Genomic DNA, 21,561 nt, shown 5'->3' with positions numbered 1-21,561 from the left:
ACAGAGTTTCACTTTTGATTTTATCTTGATAGGAAAGGCTTTGTGCTCTCCCACACCTATTCCAGTCTTTGGGGGAATTCCAAATCTGCAGACAATGATTCATGCTAATATTTCTGCTCCAACTTCCTTCATAATTCTGAAGTTCTACTTCCTGTCCAACTCTGTATTATTGCACATACAACTCTAAAATCAAGTGAAATACAACTTTATTAAGAACGTCTGCATGTTTTTGCATGTTGTGGAGATACTTGATGTCACTTGGCCTGTTACATTCATAAGTGAAACAATGGCTGCCATACATCTTTTTGGATTTATTGACATCTTGTTATGCTTCCACACTAGTATTACGTTTTTAGGTTCTCCTTTCGTCCATACATACGTACGTTATGTTCGGTCCATTTTCGTGAACATGAAATCTCAGGAATGCCTGGAGGGGATTACTTAAAATTTGGCAAAAAACGTCTCTCTGGAATTAAGAATAAACTAATTAAACTTTGGTGGACCTCAAGTTCGTCCCATTCTCGTGAATGTCATGTCTCAGAAACACTTGAGGACATTTCTTAAAATTTGGTACGAAGCCTCAATCTGACTCAAGGATGAACTAATTAACATGTTGGTGGGCAAAAGGTCGCTGTGACCCCACTATAATTGATACAATGATTATGACAATTTCACACAAATGTCTGAAAGGATAAAATAAAGATGTGATGACATTTTGGACGGACGGATGTAACATGCTTTTGATTGGCTGGCAGAGGCGTTTGCGAGGCGGTACTTCTATATTTTATTTTGAACGAACAGGTGTGGTGACACTGGGCTGTGTCATTCTTGTCGTTCCTATGTTGGGCCTTGCCCTGTTGGCTCTGCTGATAAAAAGGTTGTCTTGTCAAGTTAATCTTATTGCGGAGCTTCAACTCTGATGAGCATTTATGCAGCATGAATTTCACCTGGTGAGTAGACAATCAGAAAATAAATGCAACTAATAAAGAAATGTCTATAGAAATATCGGAAAGTATAAATGTACTACAGAAAGTAATCCATCTTTTCATGGATTCATTAATTAAAATTAAAATGTATTTATAATCCTCAGGTGGCTGTTCTGGTGATGAGGTGGACCAAAACCAAAGTTTGAGAGAGTGAGAAATAAACCACACTAAAAGAGCAACAGCAACAACCTCAGGTAGGTGCAGAATGTTCAGTATGTCAACAGGAAACAGAAAAAATAAATGACAATTAGCAGCCAACAAGAAAACTAATATTTTAATTTATTTTCTTAATCTCTTTCTGGGTTGGACTTCAAACCATTTGAGGCATTGACAATTTTACTAAAAACCTGCATGACTTAACTTAGATAAAAATGCAAGTATTTACATTTACTCTGACTGGATATTACAGTTATTGTATTTACTTAATATCTGCATTTTGGTATCTCATTTTGCAGATACAAAATACCCAGTAGCTGCTCCATTCGTTAATTCTTCTCCCACAAGTTTGTGCATAAGGGACACAATGGCAGCATTGGCATTCGGTAAGTATTGCCTATTTGAAAGCAGGTATAAGTCATCACTAAACCCATTGCATGAGATGGCCACAAGCCAACAAAAAGGTGGAATGTTCTTGGCACTGACTCTAACTTTTTAGTTTCAGTTGGCTTGCATCTCAAAAAATGTTGACACTGATGACACAAAGGTGTCAGTTGCTGAGTGATTGATGGATGATAACATTGTGATCAGTTGTTAGGAGCAGTATATCTGCCAGGTTATTTTGATGTTGATGATGTTCTGGCCCTCTAAAAGCAAAGGATTGATTAATGTAGCTTTATGGTCAAATGGTGTCTTCTTTTGTTTTGTATTTTAGACCAAAGACAAACACCAATAAGACAATAAAACTAGAGTTGACTTTTGATGTTTCCAGGTTGCTCTTAGTGTAAAACTAGAAAATAAACTATTGTATAAACTAAAGAATTGAAGGTATATGAATTTGGATTTTTAAAGCAAACAGTAAAGTATTATCTGTAAATAATTACATTTTGACATTTGTTCCCAACTTCATGCCCAGAATATTTTCATGCTATCAATATATTTGCATAGTTTATGCGCAAAACAAATGGTGCACTAAAGCATAAGCGCCATAGCTCTCATGCCATTAAAATATATCATTGAGGTATTTTCTGTTTAATTGAATTCATATATCTTTACATTTGTATAGCTTCTGTTAGTGAGTCAATGTCAAGAGTAATTACATTTATTTGAATCCATGCTTTAAGTCAATCAATGAACATTTCCTCATTACTCAAAGAAGTGAAGGGACAATAAAATAATTCTACAATTGCAAAACACAAAAGTAAGGTTTACATTTAAAAACGTTATCCCATAAATTCTGACTCCATGTGTTAATGTATGAATCACTGGAGAGAAAAATTCAAAAGAGAAATGATGTAAATGAGCTCATGTAGTTTGATTATAATAATAATAATATAATATTATTATTATAATTATTATAAAATAGAAAAATGTAATAATGCTTTGGCTTTTGTTGTTTTACAGCATCTGAACTCAGGATTGTAGTGTTTGGAAAGAGACAAAATGAAAAAACAAGACTAAGTGACTTCATCACGAGGGGAAAAGATCTGAATCGGAAAGTGTCAAAGCAATGTACAGCCGCCGACGGAGAATGGAGAGGGACAAAAGTAAGAGTAGTGACGACCTCAGACGTATTCAGTCTGCCGCAGGATAAAGTGAGACACGAGATGAGAAAGTGCGTCGCTCTTTGTCCTCCTGGACCAAATGTCCTGCTGCTGTTAGTGACGCCGTCTGACTTCAATGAAGAGGACAGACAAACATTGAAGTTAATTCTGAGCTCCTTAGGTGAAGATGCCTTTAAACACTCAATGGTCATCAAAACAGAAGAGGGAGAGTTATTTAATTCTTCTGTGGACAAACTCATGCGAGACTGCAAACAAAGGCAGCACAGCATTAACTTTGACGAAAAGGGCCTCGCGCATCATGATTATAAAGAACTGATCGGAAAGATGGAGAACGTCGTGAGTGACAACAAAGGAGGACATCTGAACTGTACTGATGAGGCTGATCCCATAACAGCATCCGTAACTTCCAAGCCTGTAGTGAAGAGGACATATTTTGAACATCAGAACAGAGAGTGTCTCAGGATGGTGCTGATTGGAAAGACTGGTGCTGGAAAGAGTGCCAGTGCAAACACTATTTTGGGCAAAGCATGCTTCAAATCTAGACCCAGCTCAAAGTCAGTTACAGAGTTTTGCCACAAAGAAACAGGGAATATTGATGGACGGCCTGTCGTCATAGTCGACACCCCCGGCTTGTACGACACGACTCTGACCAACGATCAAGTTAAACAGGAGCTCGTGAAATGTGTCACCATGTTGTCTCCTGGACCTCATGTGTTCTTACTGGTGCTGCAGATCGGCCGCCTCACGCAAGAGGAGAAAGACACCGTGGAGCTGATCAAGAAGTTTTTCGGCAAGAAGTCAGAAGACTTCATCATTGTCATATTCACCAGAGGAGATGATCTTCAAGGCAAAACATTTGAGAGTTACATGCAGGAAGACAGTGAAGGCTACGTTACAAAACTCCTAGATGACTGTGGAGGAAGATACCAGGTCTTCAACAACAAACAACCCAATAGTGCTTCAGTCAGAGAGCTACTGAGGAAAGTTGACTCAATGGTGAAAAGAAACGGTGGCGGCTGCTACACCTCCAACATGTTCCAAGAAGCTGAAGAAGCCATACAAAAAGAAATTAAGAGGATCCTGAAAGGAAAGGAAGGAGAGATACAGAGACAGAAGATGGACTTGGAAAATAAACATAAAGAAGAAATCCAGGCCAAGCAGAAAGAAATGGCAGAACAAATAACCAAAACTCAAAAAGAGACAGAACTGAAAGCAGAACTAATCAAGATGAAGAGGGAAAACATTAAGAAGGAGCAGGACAAGATGAAGAGAGAAGAAGAGGAGAGAAGAGCCGAGGAAAGTGAGACAAAAAAGCAGGATAAAATTAAACAAATGCAGTGGAGGCAAAGTCTTGAAGCTGCTGACAAAATGCAGAACAGAGAGGAGATGAGACAAAATCAAGAGATTTGGGAGAAGGAAAGAAGGGAGAGGTGGGAGAAACGATATGTAGAAGATCAACAGAGACGATATGAGGAGCAAACGCAGCTTCAAATGCTCAAAGCAGAATATAAACAAGAAAGAAACGAGTATGAAAAAAAGAAAAAGGAAGATAGAATCAGAAGAGAAATAGAAGACCAAGAGTTAAAGAAATTACAAGAAACCCTCATGAAAAATCTGTTGTTAATCCAGAATAACCACGAAGAAGAGGCCAGAAAGCAAGCTGAAGAGTTCAACGAATTCAAACACAGATACATCGATGACTTCGAAGCTCTGACGGAAAAGCACGGCAAGGACATGGAGGATCTGAAGGGGAGGCAACAACAACACAACGACATGCTGATACAACAACTGTGCAAACACAAACCGTATCAGAGAGACTTTGAGAGACTGAAGAAAAAACAAGAAGAAGAAACGAATGAGCTGACGGTGACCCTTGATCCACCAAACGAAGAAAACATGTACGAAGAAATCAATAAACTGAAGACGAGACACGAGCAAGAAGAATACCAGTGGATACAAGAACATGTGAAGAAAGCCAGAAAAAGGAACTGTCCCATTTTATGAGCTGTCGTGAGATGTGACAGCAGCAGCACAGTTTCAAACTGCGAAACTATGAGATGTATACTTATTCCTTTTTTTCTGTTTTATATATGTACAGGGTCTGAAATAAGCACCCGACAAATGCGGGTTAATTGTTGGCAACAGAAAGACTTTAGTTTAGGTTAGAGTATAATCGGATAGATCTACAAATTTGAAATTAGCTTGCAAACTGCTGCTTAAAAGCAGCGCTATTAACAATACAGACACACACTCGTTAGTGTACTTCACGTATTAATTAAGTCTAAAGGACGGCTCAGTGCGTGGCGGACGGCTACCACTGGTCATGAGAAGTTAAACCTGCATTCTCTCTAATTGCCAATCAGGAAAGTCTGATCGTACGGAAGTCTATGAGAAAAAATGACTATGCAGCGTCTCTACGTCACCCAAACATGGTCACTTCTGCTCACTGGTTGCTAAAAAACAAGATGGCGACGGCTAAAAATGACAAACTCGAGGCTTCAAAACCTTCAAAACCGAGGCAGTGGATGCGCTCAGAGGACAAATAAGCAGTTCAGTAGTCGAGTGGTGGTAAATGTACAGTGAAGGTTAAGTTTTACTTAAGGCATCATTATGTTTTCTGCTTCTTTGGTGTTCCGGAATAATCTCTGTATGAATTGAATTGTATTGGTAGTATATATTTGCACGAAGGTAATATACTATGCATGTCATTTTTTTCGGTGTAAATATATCAAACATTGAATGACATCGTTCTTTACATAAAATTAAGTTGAAATGATCTTTTGGTTTCAAAACATCTTGCTAAAGGACCACAGTTGAAAATTAGCCGGCTGGCTAACACTAGCACATTTACGGTAATGTTGATTAATGTGTGTTGTACTTATGAATATATATGAAATAAATGAAATGTTATTCCTTCATTTGGCGCATAGATTTCAAAAGGGGGAGATCAAATTTAGTGTGGAAAACAAAAAACGAATTACTTTCACGGTGGCAGGCAGTGGAAAAAAAGGGAATTTTTGAGACCCTGAAATCGGTCCTAAAATTTAAGACTTGAATTTAAAGTTTGCACTGTAAGAATATCTTTATTTTCTTTTCTTTTGTTCAGTTGTACTTGTTATCATGGACGGCTAATACTGTATTTGTCACCACATCTTATGAAAGCCAAGATGCTTTAAACACACTTCACTGGTTATAAAGTTTATATATACAAATAAAATGTTTAAATCTTAACCTTTGTGTCTCACATTTTTTCTTGTACAGCTAATGTAAGAAAACCTATTAGCATACTTAAAGCAACTCATAATATAATAAGTGTGCAAAATATAATTAATTAAATTATTAATTATTAATTAAAGCTCATAATGTAATAATTAGCAAGAAAAACATGAGCTCATAATGTAATAACAGTTATAAACATAATGGTATGAGTAATGACATTATATGATATTTATTATATTATAAGTTAAGCAAATTTTGTTTTGAATAATGTAATACATTATTAATGTAATAATTTTAAAAAGTGCATGAACCCTTCTAGGGGTCACACAAGTGGAGTCATTGATTTGAAGCAACTGGACTTTGTTTGGTCATTAGGACATTATACTGATAATTTAATATACTGGATTATTCTTAGAATGTTGAAATATATTTCCATGCATAACGATTCCAGTTATTTTTTTTATATGCCAAATAATTTGTCTAAATATCTGCACACATAAAAAACAGTCATGTGCACCGAATACTACATTTAGCATTTCTGCTAAAAACAAACAAACAGTTTTTTTTGCATTATGTGCTGATTATTGCATTATAAGCTTTTTATGTTTAAATTATAACATTATGCACAGTTACTACGTGATGTGCAGTTATTACATTATGCATTGCTACAATATCTTACCACACTGCAACATATATATTATATTCAAACCAATCATCAGGGGAAGGTGACTGTGGCTGTTTTTGTTATAGTTTGTCAAACTTTTAAAAAAAGTGTTTAAATGTCTTGAATGCAATGTGACCGTTTAGAGTAGGGCAGCAACCTGTTAATAAAGGAAGAGTGAACTCTTGTATAAAATAAAATATGTATTATAATACAGGGAATATAGAAAACTGTTTGAGACTCTACTCCAAGAGCTCTCCTTTGTTGACCTTACTACTCAACACAATCTGAGACTCTGCAGAAAACCTCAATAATGTTTAACTTTTTATACAAACACAACAACAAGCTCATCAAGCAAGAGCAGTTCTGTGTATACTGTGATTGCGTATTCATGTCATTGGGATTGAAAAAATATTCAAAAATCTTGAAGCACAAATCTAAGAAATGACCATATGTAAAAATCAACAACCCTCTGACACAGTATCAACAAAAACAACTTGAATGTCGGATTCAAGAGCTGTTGACTTAGATTTAACAATTACAGGCCTGTCCCAATATCCGACTGCTTTGACTACCCACTTATTGTGGCCTGTAAATATCACAATATCATTATGTATCTTCGTGGGGATTATCTGGCTTTCATTTGAGCATTTGCAAGTTTATAATAAAAATTTAAATAAGACTCAAACTTTGAAAAAAAGCATTGACGAATTTAACTTTGTCTGTGGAAGGAGCTTCATAACAATTCTGCTACATAAAAAGAAATGCCAGTGTCAGATTTCATTATGCAATCTGACACTGGCATCTTTTTTATGTTCGGGCTGAACATAACTTCCTGCTGTGAACAGGTTTTACCCATTTCCTTGTTTTACAGCCAAAACTGTGCAGAGAAGCACACTTTGCTTTGTTTTATATAGCACCAAGTTTCTTTTTTTGTGAATATGTTCTTTTTACACTATATTGTACTTTAATATAAAAGATCATGGGCCCTATACAACGTATTGGATTGTTTGTGTGCATAAATGCTGTGTACAGTATATGTATTGTTTTAAGAGAGAGAGAGAGAGAGAGAGAGAGAGAGAGAGAGAGAGAGAGAGAGAGAGAGAGAGAGAGAGAGAGAGAGAATGGGTGTGGGTGTGTCTGTCTGTAAGAAAACAGGTGACTGCTTTGATTTTTATAAAAACAGTGAGATGAGGTCATTACAAAGAGGAAGAAAGACGAATATTAAAACCATCACAACTGAACAAGCCGTCAAATGGTCAGTCCACTGGAGTTTAGTGAGGACGTTGTTCCTTTTCATTGTTGACCCCTTAACTTGACTACGAGGTAAAATATCAACGTAGTTATCTTACTTTAATTTCTACTTTATGAGCTTTGAGGAAGAGGGAAGCCACGGGATTTCACCTGGTGAGTACTCTCAACAAAGAAAAATGCATAGAATCCATGTATCTATTACTAAATCTTTTAAAACTGTTAACTGGTAAATCCCCAGTAATGTTTAAATGTTCAGTTTTTGGTAATCAGAATCACAGTTTGCAGATACTGAAGTAAAATTAAAAGCAGGAATGGGTTTAAGTAAATTAAAGTTTGTTTTGACTTGGTTCAACTGTAAATTTTATGTTTTAGACGTCAAAAGTGTGTCATTGTAGTTTATTAGATGTCTGCACAGATTGAAGCGGAGCAGCAATGAGAATAAGGTGAGGTCACAACACTCCATGTACTAACACAGGAATGATAAAAATGTGATTTGTCCAACTCACTTTAGAAACCTGACTGCTGTGATTGGCTAGAACTCGTTGCCTCGACGTGTCCTTGTGATGTAAGTAAGTAAAATAAGTACCTTGTATTTATATAGCAGCTTTCAAAAGCTAGTGCCTTGCAAGAGGATACATGATTGAAATTTTTTACATCAGGAGAAAATAGTACTGTAACGACAAAAGAATAGAAGCATCAGAAAGCAGTTAGGCTAGTTAGCTAGCTTGCTAATCCCACCATGCTTTCATGCTACAATGGCTACAGAACACTAGCCAAACAGCGGGCTGGTGGGTCTAAACGGTCTCTGATGAACAGTAACTTCATTGAATGTTGTGCCCCATCTCGCTATACTCCAAGCTACTGTAGCTGTCATGTTTCAGAGGGCGGTTTCCATTGGAATGCAGTAATCGCTGTTGCGTCAAGGCTTTTATCATACGGAAGTAGGCGTGGTTTCATTAAGTGGGTTGGAAAAACAATAGATGTTGTGGGACAAAGCTAACAGGAGAATGAGGAACACAGTCTGTATACTGCACATTATTACAGTACTACAGTAGTACTGCAATATAAGTGAAGTGCATAAAAAAATATAACCCAAAACATTAAGGTAATATTTGAAAAAAATATTTGTTGATTAGTAGTAAATAGACAGATATGATTAATTGTATCGAGATAACTACTATTTTTTTCAATTAACCCATGTTTAATGAATAATACAGTCATATGGAACAACGCTACGATAACTATTGACAAAGCAACATTTATAGAGCTGAAATGGAGCCAGCATGCTGTTCTGTCTTCTGCGGTTGTATGGGAGGAAACAGCATTGTAGCCTGGAGGCAATTAAAGAACAAATTCCATCTTTCAGCAGCTGGACTTTGGAGATATGTGTAAACAAAGCATTGTTTCAGTCTGTGATTGGGCAATCAGCTTAGCAATTATCTCCTGCTGTGTGCTAAATGGGAAGAGTGCTTGGTAAAATTTGGTACAGCATTTCTGCATCATTTAGAGACTACACGCAGACTGTTCCTGAAAAGTTTATGAAGAATTGAATTGAAGGTAAAAAATAACTAAATTAAAAGGCCCAAAGGATGTTCAAATTAAAATATTGACAAAATTGGCAAATCACACATTGGGTCTCGAAGGTTGGACTTCATGCAGTTATTAATGCAGAACATTGTCCATCGTCTGGATTATCCAGACCAACTGGGGTTGCTTATGGAAAATAAATAATGCTAACGAACGTCACTCATCTGTGTTTCAATATTATCATTTTGCATTGATTTTCCTTAAACCCAACAGACACCAACAGCTTCTCCAGTGGTATTCTTAGGCATTTCCAACAGAGTGAAAATATGGCAGGCCGAGCAACCGCAGCACGAGGTGAGTTTAGTTTGAGGGTGTTCAGAACCAAACAGTCCTGCATTAAAACAACACAAGGGGCGGGGTTTGTGAGGATGTGTTGCTTCCTTGGACATAGAATATGAGTAGAACGGACATTGAACTGTTTGCTTTGGTCATTGGAGCATACAACGGGTCTTGCGATATCTTACAAAAAGTTAGTTTTTGTGCATTTTTGTGCGTTTTCCTACTAAAATCAGCAACACGTGTCAATTTCCGCTCGTTACATGCATACACAGGAAACAAAACTACTTAGGTTCAGGAAAGGTTTGTTGTTTGGGTTATAATAACCAAGGAAGTGTCGTTACTGAAGTTGGCAAGTTACGTGACAAAAACATCAACCTACATTTTTTTTTTACGCAATGAGTAAAGTAAGACTTGACCGAAAACTTACCAGATTCCTGAAGCCTGTCCCTAAACATCTTTGACAAATCAATGTCTGAATACAAATATACCAATGAGTTCATATAGCAATGGTAATCATGTTGTTTTTGTTGTTTTACAGCATCTGAACTCAGAATTGTGATTTTTGGAAAGAGTCAAAATGCACAGACAGCACTAAGTAACTTCATCACAGGGAAAAAAGACAGTTCTTTTTGCAAGATATCCAAGAAACCTATTGCCCGGGGAGAAATGCCCGCAACAGTAGTGACCACCCGCAACATCTTCAGTCTGTCAGTGGAAGGAGTGAGACACAAGGTGAAGACCTTTGTCGCTCAATGCCCCCCTGGACCGAATGTCCTGCTGCTGTTAGTGAAGCCCTCTGACTTCACTGAGGAGAACCGACAGACACTCAAGTTCAGCCTGAGTTTGTTTGGTAAGGATGCCTTTAAATACTCAATGGTCATCATAACAAATGATGACCAAAGAAAAAACACGGCAGTGGATCAAATCATCCAGGACTGCAGACATGGGCAGTACGCAATTAACTTGGATAAAAAAGATTTAGTTGACTACGATCGTCAAGTACTGATAGAAAAGATGGAGAACATTGTGAGGTACAACAGGGGAGGACATCTTAACTGTACCGAAGAAGCTGATCCCTTGGAAGCACCTGCACGTGCACAATTGAAATCCTCTCTGAACTTAGTGTTGTGTGGGAGATTTGGAGTTGGGAAGACCTTAGCAGCTGATGCCATTCTAGGACAAAGACAGTTTGGTCCACCTGCAGAGGTGTGTGGACGTTGGGTTTCTCTGGTGGAGCTGCCTGCCTTGTATGGAAAACCTCAGAAGACAGTGATGGAGGAATCACTCAGGTGTATCTCCCTCTGTGGTCCTGAGGGCGTCCATGTCTTCATTCTGGTCCTACCGTTGGATCCTCCCACAGATGAAGACAAGAAAGAGCTACAGACCATCCAGAACACATTCACTTCTGCAGTCAATGACTTCACCATGATTCTGTTCACTGTGGAGTCAGATCCTAAAGCTCCAGCTGTTACCTTGTTGTTGAACAACAGAAACACCCAGGAGCTCTGTCAGAGCTGTGGAGGAAGATATTATGTCTTCAATATCAAGGACCAGCAGCAGATCCCAGAGCTGTTGGATGCTGTGGAAAAGATGAGAGTCGTGGGATCAAGACGCTTCACAAAGGAAATGATGGCCAAGCCTCGGGTAGCAAAAAAGGTTGCAAGGCGTACAGTCGCAGGTCCTGAAAAACAGAAACCAGACCGTCTCAGGATGGTGCTGATTGGGAAGACACGCAGCAGGAAGAGTGCCACTGCAAACACAATTTTGGGCAAAGACTGCTTTCATTCTAAAGCAAGCATGAAGTCAGTGACTAAGCTGTGCAAAAAAGAAAAGGGAGAGATTGATGGACGGCCTGTCGTCATAGTCGACACCCCCGGCTTGTTCGACACGGCTCTGACCAACGATGAAGTTAAACAGGAGCTTGTGAAATGTGTCACCATGTTGTCTCCTGGACCTCATGTATTCTTACTGGTGCTGCAGATCGGTCGCTTCACACAAGAGGAGAAAGACACCGTGGAACTGATCAAGGAGTTCTTTGGCAAGAAGTCAGAAGACTTTATCATTGTTTTATTCACCAGAGGAGATGATCTTAAGAAACGAACAATTGAGAGTTACATGCAGGAAGACAGTGACGACTTTGTCAAAAAACTGACAACTGAATGTGGAGGAAGATACCACGTCTTCAACAACAACGATAAAGAGAATCGTTCTCAAATCAGCCAGCTGCTGACCAAGGTTGAGTTAATGGTCAGGAAAAATGGAGGTGGCCACTACACCTCAGATATGTTCAGTGAGGCAGAGGCAGCCATACAAAAGGAAATGGAGAGGATACTGAATGAGAAGGAGGAAGAGATACAGAGACAGAAGAGGGACCATGAAAGACTACATGAGGTAAAAATGCGAGAGAAGATGCATAAAATTGAACAAGAAAGAGAAGAGAGAGACAAAGCACTCAGGAAAAAGAAGGAAGACATTAACAAAGAACAGGAAAAGAAGAAAAGGGCAGAGGAACAAAGAGCAGAAGAGCAAAAGGTGAGTAAAAGGGAAGAAGATGCTCAGCGACAGCAGTGGGAACAAAAGCTTTTAGATTTGGAGAGCAAATTTGAATCTGAATCTGAAAAAAAGACAACTGCAGACAGAAAACTGATGAAAAACATAGAAGAAATACAGAAAGATCGAGCGAATTGGGAGAGGGAACGCAAAAGATGGTGGGAGGAACAATGTCAAGCAGATAAAAAAAGACAGGAGGAGGAGCAAACACGGCTGAAAAAGCTCAAAGAAGAATATGAGCAAGAACGGAAGGAATATGAACGCAGAAGAAAAGAAGAAGATCGAATCAGAAGAGGACAGCAGGAGAAAGAATGGAAAGACTTACAGGAAAACTTTCAAAAGAAAGTGGAGGACATGAAGAAGGACAGTAAAGAGGAGGCCAGAAAGCAAGCTGAAGAATTCAACGAGTTCAGACAGAGATACACCGCCGACTTCGCAACTGTGACGGAACAACACAAACAGGAAATGGAGGACTTGAAGCAAAGTCAACAAAAAACCAACGACCTCCTGATAAAACAACTGAGCAAGAACAAAGCGTTTCAAAAAGACTTTGACACTTTGAAGAAAAGACAAAAAGGAGAAATGCGTGACCTGACACAGAAACATTCTACAAGCAAAGAAATCAATGAACTGAAGAAGGTTCACGAGGAAGAAATGAATGACTGGGTCCACGATCGCGTGAGGAGCGCCACAGAAGACAAGGCCTGTAGCATTTTATGAGACGAGCTCGTTGCGAGACAAATTTGACGAAATCTGCACTGGAATATAACAACAACATAATATATAGACGAACGTTTTACATTGGTTGCACTGTCACGTCAACTTTTTTCATTTATGAGCACCAGGACAGAATTTAGGCTACATTTTTTTTTTACGCCGCCTTTCACAACATCTTCTAAATGATAGCCAGTCAGTTCGCATAGACATTGTTCATTTCTGAACACATTATGTAAATAGTTGTAAACAGATAATTGTTCATTGGGTCAAATATGTTGGGACCTCCCCATATCACATAGCTCCTCCCTAAAGATCCCTCTGCAATGAAAACATGCACAAATGTACCAGGGACTAAAGCTGATGACCGCATCACTAAAAATAATTTTATCTACACCAGCCGACTTTTGATACTCTATAACAATGGTATAAATGACACCATACGTTTTTGACCTACTGTTACTTCTCAGAGACCGTGTTTGCTAACTATCAAATGTGCGTCTTGGACATTAAAACGCCCGTGGAGAGAACATTCATTCACTGTGGACACACTGTGCTTTCAAACAGAACTGGTTCTTGTACAGTGGGTGCTTTATGTTGCCTGAATTTACTGTTTTTATAACTTTCATTATTTAGCAACTGTACTTACAAAACACACTGCAAACACGAAAATGTTTCTTCACGCACTCCAAAGCTAAGCCACAGTGGGATCTTAAGGGAAGGCCAATCAGGCACCAAGGAGATAGACAAGCAACACATGCAACAGGGAAAAATGTGCCAACAAATGTCCCAACAAATGTCCCAACAAATGTCCCAACAAATGTCCCTACGAGCTGCTGAAAGAACAAGACCACAAAGGACCTGATCCAACAGCAAGACGACAAAAATACGAGATCTGCAGCTCAACCATGATGACAGAATTACACATCTGAAGCCAGAGCAGGATGAGAAAATAAAGGATCAGAAGCACGAGCAGCAGTGCAACGTAGCGGATCTAAAGGAAGAGTCTGAACATAGACCGCAGGATCAAGGAGGCAAGAGCATGACGTTGGACACAACGAGGAAGTGAAGAAACAGGATGTTTCACCTTTTTCATCATTAGAAATTATCATGAATTATTTACAGAGCTGTAAATGTACATTATAAGGTTTATTCTTAGAGTTAAGGGCAGTTCAATTTGAGAATGTGTGGTTATCTTAATCATGTATTTAATCATACGTATTCATTTTACTTAAAGTTGTGATCTTGAATGTTCAGTTGAATTTTGTTTGTTTTTGATTAATATTTGATTCATCATCATCCATTTAAAGGCACCATGTATTTGTTTTAATTATCTGTTTGTATGTTTGATATGTTCATAATGATTAAATGATTATTATGAACTCGTTTTGTGTGAGCAGCGATGCTTTTGTTGGCGTTTCTTCAACCACACTGGTCCTTTTTTCTCCACATCAGGGTTAATGTAACAGCTGACATGAACTGAATGTTGTAGTTTTGGTAGCATTTGTGCATGAAATTAACTTACGGGCCTCCAACATGTGCCAACAAAACATAAAGCCTTTTTGTCGGGGTGTATTTCAGTGTTATGTCGAGCATTTCTGTATTCCTTTTTTCTGTTAATAGGTTTATTAAAGTGGCAACAATAATGTTAGCTGCTAATGAAACATTGCATGTGCAAGATGTTAATGTTATTACAGTATCTTATTAATAGTTCTGATGGCTGAAGTAGAAAAGTAAGACAATTCTGGGGAAACTAGTGTGGACCATGTTGTATTTGGTGAATTTATTTGTAGGTGGATTGTTATGATTTATGAGTCAAAAAGCCAGAAATGTTATTTTATGTTTTTATGACCAAATATACTAAATAGCCTACAAATCATGTTTGGTGCAAAAAAAAAAGATCTAAATGTAGATAAAAAATTTAAATAAAGAGAAGAAACTTTAAAACTCTGAAACGTGTGTGTGACATGTGTGTGTTATCATGGTATTACAGAGAATTGGACTTGTTCTTACCTGTACTGTACGACCATCATGTTCTGCTCCCCGCAGTGTCTGGCACAGCGGATGTACCTCATCCAGCTGGACTTACTGGGATCATTGCCGTCTATAAAGTGCTGCAACGACCCCTCTGCGTCGTAGATCTGGAACACACGGACACAAGTGTAGCGCTCAACAGGAGTAAGTCAGTACTGTGTAGGCCTCTCTGGCCGCTGGATGTGATTAAAACAACATACAGTGATTGTATTTCTGGGTATGTTTTCATCTGTGAAGGACAATAACATCAGATACAGGTGAGAAAAGCTGCAACTACCGCTATGCTACAGTGCATTATTAATTAATTCACCATACTACATTTGATTTAGATATATTGTTTGTTGTATTAACTGTCAAACTATGGTACAACAATTACAATCACAATTTCCAAAAAAGGTGATGTCTTCCTATCTATGTCTGATTAACAATCCATTTAATTTACAACCAACTCTTCACATTTGAGAGGCTGTAGTTTAATTAAAGACAGTAAAGACAATAAAGAGGAGTACATCAGAGTGACACTACGTCAATATGAAAGTACAGCAGTAACTTAAAAATTGAGGAAAACACAATATTTCTGTTATTCTCCTGTCAATTATACAATTGTTGTGTGTTTGGGAAATCCCAACAAAAAATACTTGTGTGTTAAAAGAACAATTAAAGTAATCTTTTTATGAGCATTTATTTAACATATCTTAGTTTTTTTGTTGTTTTGTATATTGCCTGTTTTCGCGTTGCTTATTTGGAAAGTGTATTCAAATAGCTGTAGTATGTTTATTTTTTTCTGACTGAAAATATATCAAATGTATGATAAATATACTGTATATGGATACTAGATCTGCAGAGTCGGGGCTTGTGTTAAAGTTCTTTTAGAGTTCACTTTAGGACGTTCAGTGTTTCACGACAGCAGCTGTTTCACTTTACATCGGAAGAGAAAAGTTAGCCGAGTGTCGATGGAAAAGTTGAGGAAAGAGAAGATTTACAGTTTCGTGTCGTGGAGCTGAAAATATACAAACTTCGGTTAAATACAATTTTGTTCCCGAGTATTTATACACACAGATTAGTTTAAGTGTTTATGGTAAAGCCAAAGTAAAAAAATCTGTATATTTTTTAGAGATTCATCACATGATTCGCGTGGCGATGTTTCCGTTTAAGGTTCGGGTCGCTGCACTCGCAGCTCAAACAGAAAGAAATAACTCCCGTTGATTTGAAGTGTTTTAGAAACAGATCACGAGGCTCTTCTGCTCCGTCAGGCTGAAGCTGTGGTTCTTACCACTGGGCGTTAAACGTTACACAAACCTGATTTAAAAGCCTCGCTGCTCAGACATGAAAACAACTTCTGAGGAAACAAGATGCATGAACGTGAAACATAAACCAAAGCTTTTTTGCTGCTTGTGTGGCCTAAAGACGCAGCTATCAGTCCGTCCAACAGATCTCAACAAGCACAGGCCAGACCTCAATAACATATTCATGATCTCCAGAGGATGAATCCGAATGATTTGGGCCATTAGTTCCACTTATACGCATGGAATTTTCAAATTTAAAGGGTCAGATTGGCAGCAAATTTGCTGAACACAATCCCCAAAATAGGAATCTATTGATGACCCCGTGACTTCTCCTCTAGCTGGTCTCATCTGGCGTTCGTAGCTATATCTACGAAAAATAACCCGCCGACCGTGAATGAGGAAGCTAAAGCTAGCACAGGGAGGGAGGGGAGATGGATGGGTCCAACAAACACCGGATTGAGATCGCCGTTAGTTCCTCGTGTGAAACGAGAAGTCAATGATGACGTATCTGTAACGGCACTTCTGTAGTTGTTTTAACCCAGACGACAATCTTTTCCAAAACCTTTTGTTGCCATTAACACATAAAACACCACGCACATGTTCGTACCATGAGGACCCTCAGCTACAAGCTTTCCTCCTGTAGACCATTAACCCAAACTAGACTTAACTCTGACCGTCACCCTCAAACCAACACTTTTATTTAACACAACTGTGAGGAGGTCGAACACAAGAGACGCATTAAGCCTCTGAACTCAAAGCAGTTTCGAGGCGTTTTTTGCTTTTACTGCAAAATAAAAGTCCTGCCCCACCATGAGTAGAAGTAGAGAGGACTCAACATGTCTTTAGACAGCAATCACAAGTTATGTATTTATTTATTTATATTTTTATGTATTTATTGTAGAATGAATATTTTTTCTGAAATTTTAGAATTTTAGCTTTGTTTTGGAGGCTTTTCTTTGGGGGAAGCGTTCCTCGATGACCGTTGGAAAGATGAAAATCTGCCGATTATGAATGCAGCAACTCGTGTCAATTTTTGCTCGTTACACGAAAACATTATTTTCAAGATAAACTTCTGTCTTCACAAGAAACAACTCAGGTTTAGGCAACAAAACTCAGTTAGGTTTAGGGGTACTAAGAGACATAAACATTATAAATCACAAATTAGTTATTTTCTGTTGCCGTCGTATTTAAATAAAAGAAACCTTTAAACTATCAGGTTTATGTATATATATATATATATATATATATATATATATATAGATATATATATATATATATATATATATATATATAGATATATATAGATATATATTAAGTATTGTATGACCACTAGGAGCAGTACGTCAACTTCAAATCAAACCGTCCACTATCAGAGTTGATAATCCCTGTTAATGAAGCTGTTATTATTGGTAATAAATTATTATTATTTGTAATAAAGACATAAATAACGTTGCTCCTCATTTTTCGTGCGCTTTCCTACAAAAGTTTGCCAACTCCTGTCAACTTCCTCTCGTCGCATGAATACAGTCTTTTCAAAATAAAACTACTCTGTTTTGGAAAAGATTGTGGTTTGGGTTGAACTAACTACAGAAGTGTCGTTACTGAATAAAGGACTCGTTGACATTTCAAACAGCAAATGAAGAAACTGATCTGACTTTGTCATTTTACATTAATTCCTGTGATTTTGTATCTTGATATGCAGTGTTGGTGTTTTTCTTGTTATAATATTTTTTAAACTGTATAATAAACTGTATTAATATTATATGACAGCAGCACCTGTGTGACCCTCTGCTGACTGAACACCGAGGCCTCTGTGAGCAGCAGCTGCTCTTTTCTGGTCTGCAAGTGTTTATCGAGTCCATCGCTGTAAAATTCCATCTGCGAGACAAACGGCCGAATACAACGTGTTGTTTTGGTTCAACGGCCGGAAAATGTTGCAAACACTTCCAGCCGGTCGGCTTCACTTTCTCCATCCGACCACGACCAGCTTCGGCTTTCTTCAAAGCTCATAAATGATCTTTGTTTGACCGGCGGTTTGTTTCAGCTCTACGTTCAAACATCTCCACTGAGGCTGCAACTGATGATCGACTACATCGTCGATTACTCTCGTATTTTTTTAAACATCTTTCTGTAAAATGGTAAGAAGTAGTGAAAAATCACAACTAAGTAAAGTCCAATGTGATGTCTTCAAAGGTCCTCACACACACTGGAACCAGTGAAACCAGTTTGGGTGTTTTAGCTTGAAAAACGATTTAAACGATTAATCAATTCTAAAAAATAGATTCATTTTCTGGTATTTGAGTATACGTTGCAGCTCTGTTCTCCACCAACACATTTATTCCTGATTTCATCTTTTTGTTCACTATAAACATTCTCTTTTAAAAATGCTAAATATTTAGCCACAAGTTAAGAGGCTCGTTTATCAATAATACTATTTAAATTGTCTGCTGCGTGAAACATGAAAAACCAAAGTTCATTTCTGGACAGTAAATATAGAAGCCATAAAAACATGGTGCTTGTATATTTATCTTAAACGTCACGTAAATGTCAAACACAGTGGAAAGGCATTTTTCAAAAATTTTAAGAAATCTTAAGAGAGAGGAAGTCAACATTGCTGCGCTTTTCTTTTACATTTTTAAAATGTTTTTTGGGGGCGTTTCCCCGTTTAGTGGACGGTCGACTGTGTGCCGACAGGAAAGAATGCAAAAAAAGAAAAGCACTGACTGGTTTTAATAGAATACTCACAAGATGTATATTCTGTATTTTTAAACAGGTTTAATGGAGTCACCGAGTAACAGGAAGTGGAACGAAACAGATCATTTAGATTTTAGTGAACCTTAAGTGGACGATGTCAGAGAGTCTGATCTGTCTGCCTCTTTACATTTACAAGAACCAGACGACTGGAGGTAAGAGGGGGGGATTAACACACACACACACACACACACACACACACACACACACACACTGCCGGCCGTGTGTGTGTGTGTGTGTGTGTGTGTGTGTGTGTGTTTCAAAGAGGGTGGATTACAGCTCTCTCTTTCAGTCATTGATCTCTGCTGTCAGTGCTTCACTTACTGCTCTGTCACTGTCTACACACACACACACACACACACACACACACACACACACACATTCTCCGTCTGGATAGAGATAGAGGGATTTAGATGAAAAAGACTCATGTTTTTGTGGTTAATAAGAAGCTACAGTCTGGTTAGCTTAGCTTAGCACAAAGACTGGAAACGGTGGGAAACAGCTAGCCAGGTGCTGCACAAAGCACCTTTAATAATTAGTAATTTACAAGCGTAACCCTCCGTAAAACGCATTGTGCTTTTTTATTGTTAGTTATAACTTATAACTGGTCCTGAACCAGCCTCAGTGTAGTCCTGGTCCTCTATCAGACCTCCATCAGTAAACAGACCATCAGAGAGAAGATGCTCTGTTTCTATAGAGTTGTTCTTAATGCAGAGACCGGTGGACGGACCCAGATCCTCCAGCAGAGACCTGGTCCACCGCGGACAGACCCAGATCCGGCTTCACCCACAGCCTTGGACCTGCAATCGGAGCTCCGGAGGGAGGAGGAGAGCTCAGCTCCCGGCAGCAGCAGCGTCTCCTCCTCCTCCTCCTCCTCCTCCTCCTCCTCTTCCAGGAGCAGAGCTTCTCCTCTCTGCTGGAGACCCAGGACGTATTGCTGGACCCGCTGGAGGGAAGGGAGGCAACAGGAGAACCAGAACCAGGACTGAGAGGGTCAGACTGTCAGACCCTGCTGCAGTAGAATGAGAGGTTTTCTGAAGGGAGTCTGGTGCTCAGAAACACACACTCTCTATTTCTGAGTGACAGCTGTAGGTGAGTGATCTGCACAACTTCAACCACCAGCTGAAAGTGTGTGTGTCTGTGTGTGTGTGTGTGTGTGTGTGTGTGTGTGTGTGTGTGTGTGTGTGTAAGAGACAGAAAGTGTGTCTGAAATTTACCGACAGTGTTTTGACCTTCTGACCTCATTACAGAGAGTAAATCTTCTCCTTGTCTGGACCGAGTAGACGCTACAGAGATACTGTGTGTGTGTGTGTGTGTGTGTGTGTGTGTGTGTGTGTGTGTGTGTTCGTGTGTGTGTGTGTGTGTGTGTGTGTGTGTGTGTGTATGCAGACAGGAATGTGATTCGGTTATCAGTTAAAAACACTTAACTGCAGCTCTGAAGCAACGCTGGCATGTAAATGGACGCTTGGCCGTCGGAGGACGATGTGTGTGTGACAGTAAGTCACTGATGCAGCTGTGAGTTATCGTGTCCAGAGGTGTTAGCACACTTTCTCTCACTGATATACACACACACACACACACACACACACACACACACACACACACACACACACACACACACACACACACAGGAGCATTTTCAAAGCATTTAAAGCATCTGTTTGACTCTAAATGGAGCATAATGTACTAAATGAACATCATGCTGTATTGAAGAAGACTGTAAACTAGAGACTGAGACCATAAACTCATGTTTACAATGTTTACTGAGGGAATAAATCAAGAGAGAAGTAGAGTCATTTTAGACTAGACTTCTATACAACCAGAGGAGTGTTGACCTTCCTGGGAATGAAGTATAAGATATGATGGAGTGAAGAGCGATTTATTCCTGATGAAGAACTGAACGGCTGAAACTTCAGAGCAACGTTTGCTACAAACACCCTGAGACGCTGTTGGTCCTGTTGTCTTTGGGATAAGATAGTGACCTCTGGTTTACACATTTTAAAAAGTCTATCGTGCTGCGGTGCATTCAAGTACAACTGGAAATCTGTGGAGGATTGGCTGCATTCGGGAGCCACCGTATGGTGTCGGAAAATACAAATCTGACACAACACATCACAGCAATTTACACCTCAAAGTGTTGACAATCAGTAACCAATCAGCTGTTTCTGCAGACCGAACATCAGCATCACAAAAAAAGTTCTTCTTCTTCTTCTTCTTCTTCTTGTTCTCTACAAAACACACTGTAGTCTTCTTCTTCTTCTTCTTCTTCTTCTTCTCTACAGAACACACTGTTGTCTTCTTCTTCTTCTTCTTCTTCTTCTTATCATTCTCTACAGATCACACTGTTGTCTTCCTCTTCTTCCTCTTTTTCTTCAGTCCAAATCCTGTAAAACTGTTTCCTGAGAGACGATCAATGCTCCTACGCTTCTGTTCTACAGCTAATCAATGAAACTCCACTAATTCTACTGTTATCTGCTCTCTTCATCGGCCTCCTCCTCCTCCTCCTCCTCCTTATCTCA

The 21,561-nt window shown here is 38.8% G+C and overlaps 3 protein-coding genes across 3 annotated transcripts in view; 2 read left to right on the top strand and 1 right to left on the bottom strand.

Annotated features, from left to right (window-relative positions):
- Nucleotides 1-21,561, bottom strand: part of prdm6 (PR domain containing 6) — a 97,590-nt gene that overhangs the window by 54,756 nt on the left and 21,273 nt on the right. The window contains exon 5 of the mRNA XM_068703531.1: nt 14,985-15,112. Coding sequence (XP_068559632.1) covers nt 14,985-15,112 — 128 coding nt within the window. The remainder of the gene's footprint in view (nt 1-14,984; nt 15,113-21,561) is intronic.
- On the top strand, nt 873-5,938 carry LOC137867016 (GTPase IMAP family member 8-like). Its single transcript, XM_068703390.1, has 4 exons — nt 873-950; nt 1,091-1,180; nt 1,442-1,528; nt 2,547-5,938. The coding sequence occupies exons 3-4, from the start codon at nt 1,510-1,512 to the stop codon at nt 4,709-4,711; spliced, it is 2,184 nt and encodes a 727-aa protein (XP_068559491.1). The 5' UTR covers nt 873-950; nt 1,091-1,180; nt 1,442-1,509; the 3' UTR covers nt 4,712-5,938.
- On the top strand, nt 10,103-13,433 carry LOC137866768 (GTPase IMAP family member 8-like). Its single transcript, XM_068702872.1, has 3 exons — nt 10,103-10,106; nt 10,246-12,239; nt 12,303-13,433. Exons 1-3 carry the CDS (start codon nt 10,103-10,105, stop codon nt 12,975-12,977), a joined length of 2,673 nt encoding a protein of 890 aa, XP_068558973.1. The 3' UTR covers nt 12,978-13,433.

The sequence above is a fragment of the Cebidichthys violaceus genome, unplaced genomic scaffold (genome assembly GCF_023349555.1).
Source record: "Cebidichthys violaceus isolate CVI_PGR_0920_01 unplaced genomic scaffold, fCebVio1.0.p SCAF_9, whole genome shotgun sequence".
NCBI lineage: Eukaryota > Metazoa > Chordata > Actinopteri > Perciformes > Stichaeidae > Cebidichthys > Cebidichthys violaceus.
The sequence above is the reverse complement of the archived record's forward strand: the minus strand, read 5'-3'. Positions and strand labels throughout refer to the sequence as shown.